Raw genomic sequence first — 13555 nt, 5'->3', positions numbered from 1 at the left:
TCAATCCCAGCCACCCAGTGGAGTGTGCTCCTGAGGCCCTAGAGACGGTGAAACAGAGACAAGCCATTCCTTCTGTGCCCTGTGGGAATCCCTGGCTCACAGAATCTGTGAGATGAGACATTGATTATTTTGGGTGATAGATTTTGGAGTCATTTGTTTCAAAGCTATAATACTGGGGACATCATGTTTGTTTGTATTGTGAGTGGAGGTCTACAACAATAAACAAACAAGCCCTATTTATCAGATCAGATTGAGTATGAGTGTAAAATCCTTTAAGACTTCAGAAAGATCTAGGTGGTGTCTCAGAGCGTCTTTCAAGCAAACAAAAGGCCTTCTGAGGATCCTACGGAATGCCTCACAGATTCTCTCCATTAAGTGACAGGGCTCTAAAACACCAACTTGCTGTCTCACTGGAGACTCATGGGTAGCCCAAAGTGAAAAAAGGTATATATCTGAAGAGATTTGTGGGTGTGCCTCTTATTCAATGGCATTCATTATAAACGGATATACAGCAAACCCAGTAAATGTTTACAGTAATTATATCAGTTTAGACTGAAAGTAATAGCATACACAATAAAGAGGGCTTCAGATCCCCAAACTTTTCCAGAAAGGAAGCAGGATGAGAAGTCTACACGATGTAAGACATAAGCACTTCTTGTGGGAAAGGAAGGATAACTTAAAAGGCAGAGCCAAGAAGCCAGAAAGGAGAAAAACCAGCCTTGGAGAATAACTCCCAGAGACTTAGAACTGAGCCCTAATCTGAACATTGACACCACCTGCCCTAATAGGGAGGTGAATTACAATAGGCCGGTGACTGCTGTGTGCTTTCTGCTTTACCCCATTTTGAATGGGACTATTATAGTATCTTATGCCTGCCTCACCATTGTATGTTGGGAGTAAAGGAACAAATAACCTCTCTATTTAGATTACAGGGCTTCACATTGAGAAGACTGGCACTCAAGGAGCAGTGCTAGAGGAACTGTGCCTGAGGAACTCCATCCACACCTTGATCTGAGGGAGAAGGTGAAACTCTGGACCTGGATTTTTGCCATAATAAGATGAGACCCTGGAAGGTTTTGAGAAGTGATGAATGTATTTTACATGTGAAAGGATGTGACGTTTTATGGACTGTAGCAGATTGTATTTTTAAAAGATGGCAGCAACATTTCCCTCATTTCACATATTTTTCTAGAATGTTGAAAATCCTCCACTAAGAGATATATTGTCTAATTCGTCTCTCCTTGAATCTGAATGGGTTTGTGACATCTACAATACGTAAAAATGATACTGTGATTTCTGAGGCGTGGTCATAAAAGGTACTGCTGCTTCTGCCTTGCTGACCGAGCCATCACAGGAGAAGTGCTATCACTCTGAGTATCACTCTTAGCCACCGCGCCACCAGGCAAGTCTGAGCAGATTACATTTAAAAGAAGTATCTTCCTTCTGATCTTTTCAAAGATAACAGGAAAATAAATAATATATAACTTAGACCTTCGAATCAAGTGGGGTCTTTTTCTTCATTAACAAGTTGACAGGAAAACTCAGGGATTAAGGAAAAATATTTTGGCTCTTGAGATACAGAACTTCACAGACTTTCACTAGTCACGAAGTTCAGCAAGTGGTTATTTTCACTGCCCTCATTAAGACTGGTTACTGATTAAAGGAATTGTTGATGCAAATACTTAGGCCAGTCCATGCTTAGGGTACCACTGTTTCAATGGCCTTCAAATTTTTTTAAAAAAAATAAAGAATAAGTGAGACTTCCCTGGTGGTCCAGTGGGAAAGACTCCACACCCCCAATGCAGGGGGCCTGGGTTCGATCCCTAGTCAGGGAACTAGATCCCGCATGCCATGCCACAACTAAGAAGTTCGCACGCAGCAACTAAAAGATCCCGCATGCCGCGACAAAGATCCCACATACCACGACGAAGATCCCACATGCCACAACTAAGACCCTGCGCAGCCAAAATAAATAAATATTTTTAAAAAACGAAGAATAAAAATTGTTTAAAAAAGCCATTTTGGACTGACCTCTAGAGGGGAAACGACGTCTCAATTTCTTCCAAAACCACAAATTTGATTCTATTTGTTTGTGCTCCAAAGGAAAGAGATTCCAGGTGAGTAAGTAAAGACCAGTGAAGCCTCTGAATACTGGTATCCATTAATATATCAGTGTTCAGGGACTTCCCTGGTGGTCCAGTGGGTAAGACTCTGCACTCCCAATACAGGGGGCCTGGGTTTGATCCCTGGTCGGGGAGCTAGATCCTGCATGCATGCCACAACTAAGAATCCACATGCCACTACTAAGAAGTCCACATGCCGCAACTAAAGGATCCCGCGTGTCGCAGCAAAGATCCTGTGCCACAACTAAGACCCAGCGCAGCCAAAATAAATAAACAAATATTGAAATATATACATATATATATATCAGTGTTCAAACCTAGATACTGGTATCCCTGAGGGTGCATGATTACTATCCAGGGGCATGCAAGCCCATAGATTTTAAGAACACATTTTTTACATCCTCAGCATCGATAAACATCCTTGATGAAACTGATCAGCCAGAGAAGAGAGATGGAAGTTTGGCCCATCGCCATTTTCACATTTAGACTTTACATCACTTTGTAAAATAAAGTCCTTCTTACCCATTCCAAGCCTCAGCCTGGCGCACGGCCTCAGGGTGCAAAACCTCTGTGACACCAGAGGGACAATTCCAGAAGGCTTAGTTCTTCAGAATGATTCCTTTGATAGAAAAGCAGAGGGGACTTTAATAAGATGTTTATGCTTTATCAGTTACATCCTCTCTCCCGTATCAACATCCTTCTTTTTATTGGCTAGTTTTGATCAACGTTAAATGTGCTTAATTTTCATTTTATCCTAAACATGACTACTCCTCAGCGCTATGACCACTTGTTAGTATTATTTTGCTTCTGTCATTCCGTTCACACCCAAACTTCTTCAACGTTCTCTGGATTATCTGTCCCTATTTCTTCACACGCACATCATTCCTCCAATTGCCATAATTTGGCTTCAACCTCCCTGTTCTCTTAAAACTGCTCAGCCAAAGTTTATACTGAACTATCAATACATGTTACTGAGATCAGAGATCACTGTCAGGCAGCCTCAGCTGACATCTCAGAAGCATCGGACACTTGTTACCACGCCCTCCATCTTAAGGTCTGACGCTCATCTGGTCTCCGTGTCACCACCATCCTCTGCTTTTCTGCCCCACCTCCTCTCCTTCCTTTGTTGACTGCTCCCTCTCATCTTAGGGAATTGGTGTTCCACAAATTCCATGCTAGTCCCACACTTCATCCTCTCTGCACATACACTCTCAACCTCCCAAATACTTCCAAATGTCCTCTCTATGATTGTGACCTCCATATGCATGTCTTTCCCCAGAATCTTATCTCCAAACATTAGATCCATATTTCTACATGCTAGAATATCTAGAATATCTCCACTTCACGTGTTCAAAGTTGAATCCATATTTTCCAAACTTTCTCGCCCTTCTATGTTCCTTGTGTGAATGGGTCCCAATCATTCTGCAGCCCAAGAGAGAGACATGGACATTATCGTTCCTCAAAGCCCGTAGCCAATAAATCATCGCAGATTGTTCTTCTGACATCATACTCATGGCCACCCATCATCTGTACAACAGCCTTTCTACATGAAGGGATAGGCCTACCTTATGACTCCTATTTCTTTCATTGCAGTTGTTTTAAAATATATTCACAGACTGTCTCATACTCTTTCCTGTCCCTTCCCTCGACTATGTGCTTGATGTAGCAACTTCCCTCTAATCAATACACAACACAGGTTGAAGTGATGGTGTGTAACTTATAAGACTCTGTCATAAAACAATTTACTGCCTTCTCCACTTCTGGTTTTCATCACTCACTTTGGTAGAAGCCAGCTGTTGTGAGGACACATCACAGGGCTTAGTGGAGGGGCTCAGGTGACTGTGATGAGGAACTGAGGCTTCCTGCCAGTGGTCATGTGAATGACCCACGTTAGAAGCAGATCCTCCAACCCAAGTCAAGCCTTCAGGTGACTGCAGGCCAGCTGACATCTTGACCGCCACCTCATGAGAGATCCTGAGCCCACTGAAAGCGCTCTCAAATTCTTGATTCATAAAAACTGTTAGGTAATAGACTAGTGGTTAACGCCACTGAAGTTTTAGGTTATTAATTATGCATCAATAGAACACTAATTTACCAATGTAGGAGACCCAATGCAAATTTCTAGCCTCCTTTGCAGATAGAATGCAGGCACTTGAATAAGACTTTGCCAATCTGAAGCACCTGTGTGACGTTTTGATCCGGAGTGAAAAATGAGAAGATATAGGCTCTGTGTGGCGATTCCATGTTTGCTGGCTGAAGTAGTGGTTTCCCATGGTGGCAAGTTCAAGTTTCCAGGAAAGAAATGGCATCAAAAAATGGCATTTCCTTTCAGTTCTTACTGGAATATCGGCAAAAACATAAACAGAATTAACGAAACCATTTATGTGCCTTTTGGATTTTATGGGTGACTGAAGGTTAAGGGCACTTTGCACCTCTTTAAAAGCAAAAGAGTGAAGTAAGCCAGAAAGAGAAAACCAAATATCGTATATTAACGCATATATGTGGAATCTAGAAAAATGGTACAGGTGAACCTATTTGCAGGGCAGGAATAGAGACGTAGACATAGAGAACAGTTGTGTGGACATGGTGGAGGGGGAAGGGAAGGGTGGGATAAACTGGGAGATTAGGATTGATGTATATACACTACCATGTGTAAAACAGATAGCTAAGGGGAACCTGCTGTTTGGCACAGGGAGCTCAGCTCGGTGCTCTGTGATGACCTAGGTGGGATGGGGGAGGGGGTGGGAGGGAGGTCCAAGAGGGAGGGGATATTTGCAGACATATACCTGATTCACTTCATTGTACAGCAGAAACTAACACAACATTTTAAAGCAATTATACTCCAATAAAAAAATAAGAAAATAAAAGCAAAAGTAAGATTCAGCGGACTTCCCTGGCGGTCCAGCAGTTAAGACTGTGGTTCCACTGCAGCGGGCAAGGGTGTGATCCCTGCTCAGGGAACTAAGATCCCACGTGCCGCGCGCGGCCAAAAAAAAAAAGTTAAGACTGAGCACTTAATATATAGATTAAACTACCCCCACAAAGCAAAATAAAACAAAAGGCAAAGCTTGTCATGTTATAACATAAATAGTAAAATTTGCAAATATAGCAATTATCCTAAGATAATAAATACTAATTATTATAAATTAAAATGAAATTTCTTTCTATTCAAAACTACAGTTTCTTATTGTTGATAAAAATCTGCCAAAATGACTCAATATATTTTTTAATGGAAGCAGACAAAAAAGTCTTTGAACTGAGTAAATATTTACAAGATTCAGGCCACTAATAAGTGCAGTCAGCCCTCCAAATACATGGGTTCAACCACTACAGGTTGAAAATATTTGAAAAAAAAATTCCAGAAAGTTCCAAAAAACAAAGCTTGAATTTGCCATGTGCCAGCAACTATTTATAGCAATTACATTCTATTAGGTATTATAAGTAATCTAGAGGTGATTTAAAGTATATGGGAGATGTATGTAGGTCATATGCAAATACTATACCGTCTTATATAAGGAACTTGAAGATCCACACGGTATCCGTGGAGGTCCTGGAACCTCTCCCCCTCGGGTACTGAGGGAGGACTGTAGATGAGACATACTGTGGAAGCTTAATTCTCCTTTTTGACTTCCTGAGTTTTCTGAGGAGCTGATTAATACAAAGAAAGCATTTACTAATTTTCATGTCTTAACTTCCAGTATGACAATGTCCCAGGCACAGCAGTTGTGTACTTTCCTTCTCATATCGACCCTGGTACTTTGTGTTTATTTTGGGGTTTTTGTTTTTTCTCCTTTTTGTTGTTTTTGGCCACGTCCAGCAGCTTGTGGGATCAGGGACTGAATCCGAGTCACAGCAGTGAAGGCGCAGAGTCCAAACCACTGGAGCGCCAGGGAATTCCCTGAGCCTGGTACTTTGGAAGCAGTTCTTCAAAGTCTGGCTAGAGTCCTCATTGCTCAGAAAGTCTTTCCATCTCCATTTTCTGCACCAAACAGGTCTCCAACAATTCTAGCTGCTGATCAGTCCAATGAGGATTATCATCCCTCTTTGCTGAAAAAGTTGAAGGTCTGCTAGATTACCGCATGGAGAAAGAGGTGGCCTGAGCTATTTGCAACTGGCTGCTCCTGGAGGAACCTGAAAACCTTCTTGTCCTTCAGGCAGGAAAACAATGGAAAGATTCTTCCACTAGGTGCAGAACTTGTGAGGGTCTCCTGCTTTGGCAGGCCGTGGTTCGGGGCTGGTCACAGCTAAGGGTGCAGACAGGGCTGGAGAACATCATCCTGGGTGACCTCAGTGAGGAGGGTGGCAGGCCCCGGTGAGCCTGGTGATTCAGGTGTCTGGCTGTGGGAGCCTATATCCAGCTGCTCTGAGTACCTGCCTGCAAATGAGATTCTTAAACAGTACAAGGTTGTCAATTCTGTACTTATGCCAATGTTGTTTCCAAGTTTTTCCAATTTCTCTTCAATTTATTGGCAACAGATAATGTCGCAACTTCAACGTTTCTTTTATTACGCTGGAAATTAAACATTCATGGAAAAGGACAGAGTATAAATCCAATAGGGTGTGCTCATCCAAATGAGACCCCAGGTTGAAATAAAATCTGAGTCTCAATCTGTGTCTTTTTAAATTCTAATAAGAGTACTTAGACATTTGACATTTTACTGTATGTTCATGCTTTGTAATGCACCAAAATACAACTAGCCTCGCCTCTCTCCATGTCCCCTTTAAGGGGCTAAGACATTAGATTTGAATTCTTCCACATGACTTGATAGGAGTCATAGCTCATGTCTCCAGACATAGTCTACGGATAAGAGTGGCATAAATGTTAACACCAAGGGCTAATTCATACCATTCTCTTCCTTCTGTCACCAAAAGTGTGCTCACCACATATATATGTGACAAGGTGCTTGGCAATGTGGATTCCAGGAAAGTGAGGCAGGGATGGTGACCGCCCTCCAGGGAGCAGGGAGGACAGACTTTAGAGGCAGGATTAGGATGAGGGAAGCAGTACGTGCTCAGTGCAGCTGAGGGCCAGTGCTCAGAGCTGATGAAGGGGAGGGCCTGGGAGCAGCAGAAGGCTCCACTCTGACAAAAATCTGGGGCTCCTGAATTTAAATGACATCAGATTTTGATTTCCTCTTCTAAAAAACGGAGACAACTCAAGTAGTTGTCACACAGGCAAATGTAAAGATTAAATGAAGTTTGCAAATTATAGTCTGAGAATCTGAATTTAGTGAACATAGCTGCCTTTAGCATTAATGTGACATATAGTAACTTGTAGAGTCCATGATCAGCCCCGCCAAGAGAGGCTTTGACTGCCGCTCCCTTAACACTGTCAGGGGTCTGCGTGTTGAGGCCCCAAATGCAAACTGTAGGAGAGGGGTTGCCTTCTGGACTGCGAAGGAGCAAAGCCCAAGTTTCCAGGCCTAGAGCAGTGTCTGGTACATTAAGGAGAGAAATCCTACAGCACTTGAAACATTTGCAGAGAACCAGCATCAAGGAAAAATGGCTGCTCTGTGAATAGTATAAATGAGATAAACAGTCCCTTCCCTCATCCTCAGTCTCAGACCACCTCTGGTGATATTATTTTAAGACAAAGGTGTTTTTAAATGTTATGGGGACCAGGAAATGGGTTATAACATGTACACGGGGCAGAGGGTGACGAAATGGGCCATTCCTATATTTTTAGCTATGGAAGGTCACAAGGTTACTTTGAAAGCTATTTCCTGGCTATTTGGGTAAAGAAAGGGAGGGCTTCCCTCAAGCATGGAATGTAAGAAGGCACCAAATCTAAGTGATCAAGATAAATCATATTTTAACGCAATACATAAAAATGAAAATGCCACAACACACATGCTGAAGAAAATAGCAAAATTTTAAATAAAGACAGAAATGACCCTGCATTTGGATGACGCTGACAGTCTTACAGAGGAAGGCTTCACGTTGCCAGTGAATTTGGGTAATTTCTGTTTAGTCTATAAAATTCTTACCAGAGAAAATGAGAAGATCAGACCTGGTAAACGTCCTCAGCTGCTTGTACAGGACACTAGTAACTCTTCTTTCTACACTAAAGTCAAGCTGGAGTCCTGAGAAAGGTGTTTCAGAAACTCGAGTTAAATAAAAATTATTTAAGACTTCACAGAGTCACAAGCAACTGTCAAACACTGCAGTTCTCTCAACCAAGAGAAGAAGTAGTCTTGAAAATATTAATGAGTTTCCTTCCATTAAAGCTAGGAAAGTAAAATTATATTAAATTCTTGTTTTAGTATAAAGAAACTATAGTTTAATAAAATGCTATGTTTTAATACCCATATATTTTAATATCCTACCTTCAATATCTAAATATTCATAAATTATAAAAAATTCTAAAATATTTAAATCAAGCAATATAAGTTTAATTTAAAAATATAAAAAATAAAATGCTGTGAGTTTTTTTTGTTTGTTTTCTGCGGTAGGGGGGCCTCTCACTGCAGTGGCCTCTCCCGTTGCGGAGCACAGGCTCCGGACGCGCAGGCCCAGCGGCCATGGCTCAAGGGCCCAGCTGCTCCGCGGCATTTGCGATCCTCCCGGACCCGGTCACGAACGCGTGGCCCCTGCATCGGCAGGCGGACTCTCAACCCCTGCGCCACCAGGGAAGCCCCCTGTGAGTTTTTTAATGTTCCTACTTTTCAGTTATTCAGTACTTCCTCCCCCATGTTAACGCTGTATCCCTGAAAGACACCATGAAGTCCCAGAGCATCTACAGGGGCGCTCAGCTCCCGCGTCCTCGGCCCCGGTGGTGGCTGCGCTCCGACTCACCCCCAGGGCGTCCCCAACACCGTCCGGGCGCCCCATCGCCGCCGCCGCGTTCCCCTTTCTCTGAGCCGTCGCAGCATAGCGCCAGAAACGAGCCCGAATCTGTAAAATCGGCCCCAACTCGCTTCCCAACTTCAAACCCCTCAGAAAACGGCTTCTTTCCCAAAAATGGCCTCGCTCAAGTTTCTGTGCGAAAATAAAGCACGAAACTCAGGGGGAAAGCCAGAAAATGCAAGGTTCCAGCTTCCAACCAGACAAAATTGTCGCTGGCGCGGCCGCGAAAAGGCTCCCACTTCAGAACTCAGCATCGCGAAGACAAAAGTTTTTTCCTCACTATTAAATCAGTATAAAGTTTCTCCGTGAGGATGCAACTCAACCTTCTCTCGTGCTGCCCAAACCGCGGAAACTGCAAACTCTCGTAAGTCAGCCTTTCCCTAGCCGAACCGATCAAAAGACATCCGGCGCCCATTCGCCTCCGCCTAGAGAAGCGCGCTGTCCCGGGTTCCAGGGAAGGAACCTTCCCGGCTAATTATTTAGTGGTTCCCGCGCGCCCCCTCGCGGCCAGCTCGTGAATCACTGAAATTCTCAATGGCCCAGATCTATTTGCTAGTGGCAGGAGTGATACTCAGCTCCATCCCTGCTCGCCCTCTTGGCTGGAATTTGCCTTGGATCCATAGCCTACAGAACAGGGAACTCTTCATACTTCTGAGACAGATGAAGAAGATCCCGTTTCAGTCATGCCTAGAGGACAGAACCGACTTCAAATTTCCTTGGAAAACAGGGAATATCACAGAAATCCTGACGACTCAAGGCACCGGCTACCACCATCTGACGCTCCAGCAGATGGTAACTTCTTCAGCAAGGAGGAAAGCCAAGCAGCTTGGAACAACACCCTACTCCATAAACTACTCTCTAGCCTTGATCACACCTTGGAACTACTGCATGAGCAAGTGGAAAATGACAATCTGGACTGTCCATATTTGGGAATTGTTGTCCCTAAATATTTCCAAAGAATCCATCTCTATCTGAAGGAAAAGGAATACACCCCTGTGCCTGGGAGGTTATCAGAGGAGAAATTAAAGTGTTCCTTTCTCTCATGTAATAATTCTCCAATTACTGTCAACAAATAAAGAAGAAAGGTACACCTGTGACACTTCTAATCAAATGATTATTGTCTGTTTACTCCTCTAAAGGTACGTCCACTCATATTTCTGCACATGCTGAAAAATATCTGAAGTATCACGAGTTTACAAAAATATATTTACAAAGAGGAACACAATCTATTTTCTTATACAAGTAATTTTACAATGTGCTTTCTAAAATCTGTTTAACTTCTTGGAGGGTATTTGGATTCCCAACTATGACGTTCATTTTAAAATGGAAAGGTTGTTAGCATAGTATGCTGTTCAAGACATTTGTCAGTTAATTTCATGCTAGCTGCTGTCACAGAGAAACAGGAAGATGTCAGTAATTGGGTCATAATAGAAATTTATCTTTCCATCCTTAAGAGAAAAATGCAGGCATTCCTAATCAGATGAATTTTCTAGTTGGCTTCCTCTAAACAGTGATGTAGGGACACGGGTGCCCTCTATTGTGTGGCGTTGCTCTATTCAACGTGTGATTTCCGATTTGTGGTGTGTGAGTCTATTCCACTCAGTGGTAAAGGAAAAAGTATGGGGATTACATGGGATGTTTTCAAGGGCCAAGACAGTATAGGGCAATATCACCTCTGCCCACATTAGTTGGCCCGAATCTACTTTCATGGGAATCTAAGTGCAAAGAAGTTGGGAAGTTATTGGGTGACTAATGGAAGAAGAGACAAGTTCAATGAATAAGACTACTTTTCATTTTTATACTATTTGTACTAATGACATTCTAGAGAAAAGAAACCAAAACAATGTTCTTGCTTCCACTCACATTATAAAAAAAATTTGACTTGGGGTCTGACTCCACAATTTCAACTTAGGTATGATGACATGGATGTCACTCATTAGAGTTCACAGCGTGATTGACTCTTTGAAAGAAGCATTCAAGTTCATTCCCAAAGGCACAGACTAACAAGGAAAATATCCGCAAGTGTAGACACAAGTTGTTTCCTTTTTGCCTGAGAGAGACAAGAAAAGTAGGGCCACGTAGCTCCTTGAAAGTACTTGAGGATGACTGAACTAAATAAAAGTGGAGAGTGGGTCTTCCATTCATGTCCAGGCCCGTGATTCTCATCCTTATCTGCTAAATACTGAAAATGCGAACTTGAAGAAAATAGTGCTGCAAAGACTTTTAAAAAATACCTCACACAATATTCCATTGTAACTTCCCTTGTAGAACCGCAAAGGATTTTAAAGTATCTGTAGATTATTGTCCTCTCACATCATATCTATCAAATATATCTATCAAATATATGACTGAGCTCCTGAAATGATAGGGACTGGACTAGCTGTCTAGGCAACGGGGTTGGGTAAGATGGTGTCTCTCCCTTTAGGTATTTTACACACTCCTGGAAGGTATTCTGAGGATACAATAGGTCAGGACATGTCTTACTATTTGGGCATCTTCAACAAAATAGCATAGACTGGGTAGTTTGTAAAGAGCAGAAATTACTCACAGTTCCATAGTCTGGAAATCCAAGATCTGGGTGTCAGCGTGGTCCAGTTCTGCTGAAAGCCTGCTTCCAGGTCACACACTGTCCACTTCTCCTTGGCAGAGACTGGGGGATTTATCTGAGACCTCTTTTAAAAGGGCACTAATTCCAATTGTGAGGCCTCCATCCTCATGACCTAATCACCTCCCAAAGGGCCCACCACCTAACACCATCACTTTGGGGATTAGGACTTTAATGAATCTTGTGGGGTACCAAACCTTAAGAACATAAAGGTCTGTAAAGGCTACACGCCTGTCATTTAGAAGTAAGAATATATTCATGCTGAGTAAATAAAGATGAAAGGGCAGGTTAGCAGGAAAAAGAGCAGACCAAGGACTCAGAATCCAAACTCATGGTTTTGGACCTGACGTCATGCTTTATTACCGGTCAAATTTTGGAAATCAAACTGAAAGGAGCCCACTCTCCCATGGAACGGAACGAAGATACAGGATGCAACAGATCATTCATCATTCTTTGTGAAGAGTCTCCAAAGATTCTCAGGAGAAATGTAGTAATTGCCACATCAATAAAGATCTACTAAGGAGTAATATGTGTCTGGTTACTGTGAGCTGTGAGATTCAGGGAGAGTCTGAGTTCAGACAGGTGGCTCTGTATATGACACCAGGCTAGTTCTTTTCTATTATAACCTAGTAGAGGGCAAATTAGAGATGAGGCCATCCTCATGAGTTTAATATAGTGCCAGGCAAAGGCTGAAAATTGTGCTGCAACTTGAATCCCCAGAGCCATATGCATCTTAAAGGAAACATAATCCTAGTGGTTTTAGCAATAAGCTCAGTAGGCATGACTGATACCAGTAAGGGAAGAGTAGAAATATTAGCCATTTCGATTATAATCCCAGCAAATATGGCCCTGATGAGGCAAAATAGCTTGGTCATTTGCAAATGCCTTCCAGTAGGAGGAGAAAATCTAAGAAATTGCTTTAGTTAAAACTACCTGTTGAGTGATAACACTGGGCCTGGTGCCCATGATACCGCAGAGAATAAGACAGAGTCCAGTTACTACACAGCTGATTTGCCAAAGATGGTCACATACCTATTGTTTGAAGATGGGAATGTAGAGGGCTGAAGCAACATAACTTCCACTGCAAAATAAAAAGTATTAAAGATTGGAGCTGAAAGTTAATTCTTTCCACGACATAATATTTATTCAGTTCTCAATTAATTATGAAGATGGTTTCCTTTGGTTTGAAAAGGATAGACTTGGATTGGCACCTCTGAAAATCCTTAGGGAAATTTGAAATTTAATGCAAAAATAGAGAGAAAGATTCAAATTGATGATGACTGCTAAATCATGCATTCTCATTGGGGATGCTAACTGCTTCCATGGGTACAAACATTAGTTTTTAGGGGTATGACAAATTTTGCTATTACAATGCTGTGTCACTCCAAAGCTTAACCCTATACAACAAAATCTTATTCCTTAGTATTCATTTTTGTCTTTGGGTTTTCTTGTGTATCATACATACAAGAAGCCTTGACACTGAGTTCATGGAAGATAAACAAACTGCATACACGATCAGTGCTCCACACTATGGTGACTTGATGGCTCACTGGAGGACTTTCTCTCCATCATTTGCTTGATCTCAAAGTAATATTGTGAGAGGTGGCTTTCACTTACTTCTGAGCTCCCATTGGCTGTCTTGTGGATGTTGCTTATGTTTGAGTCTCAGTATGATTTGCGCTATGGGAATTAAATACAAATAGAAAATTGTATTTGCATATTAAATACAAAAAAGGTTATATTTTATCATTTAATTCTACTGAAGTTGTTCAACACATCCATAATTACAGCAAGTGCTTAACAGAAAAAAATGTTTACAATATCTAGATGAATATCTAGCAGCAGTGAAATTAAAAATTATTTTCTGAAAAAATTTTATTGTTTGATATGAAGCAAAATTAAAAGTTAAGTATCTAAAAATAAATATTAAGAAAATATATATATTTTTTTTTTTTTGGCGGTACACGGGCCTCTAGCTGTT

General features: G+C 41.8%; 1 protein-coding gene and 1 long non-coding RNA gene across 2 annotated transcripts; one reads left to right on the top strand and one right to left on the bottom strand.

Annotated features, from left to right (window-relative positions):
* Positions 1-2674: 2674 nt before the first annotated feature.
* LOC114890218 lies at positions 2675-13258 on the bottom strand. Its single transcript, XR_003792265.1, has 6 exons — positions 13192-13258; positions 11518-12655; positions 8111-8206; positions 5627-6921; positions 4305-4461; positions 2675-2742 (listed from the first exon to the last, which is right to left on the bottom strand). It is a non-coding gene; the product is annotated as an uncharacterized LOC114890218 (long non-coding RNA).
* LOC114890212 (interferon alpha-8-like) lies at positions 9504-10501 on the top strand. The gene is given in 3 exon segments (XM_029213676.1): positions 9504-9759; positions 9762-9956; positions 9959-10501. Coding segments are annotated over 3 exon segments (510 nt in total). The 3' UTR covers positions 10018-10501.
* Positions 13259-13555: the final 297 nt, after the last annotated feature.

This window comes from Monodon monoceros, unplaced genomic scaffold, assembly GCF_005190385.1.
Source record: "Monodon monoceros isolate NGI ecotype Baffin Bay Population unplaced genomic scaffold, NGI_Narwhal_1 Contig5364_ctg1, whole genome shotgun sequence".
Taxonomy (NCBI): Eukaryota; Metazoa; Chordata; class Mammalia; order Artiodactyla; family Monodontidae; genus Monodon; species Monodon monoceros.
Note: the sequence above shows the minus strand (reverse complement) of the source record. Positions and strands in the feature narration are given on the sequence as shown.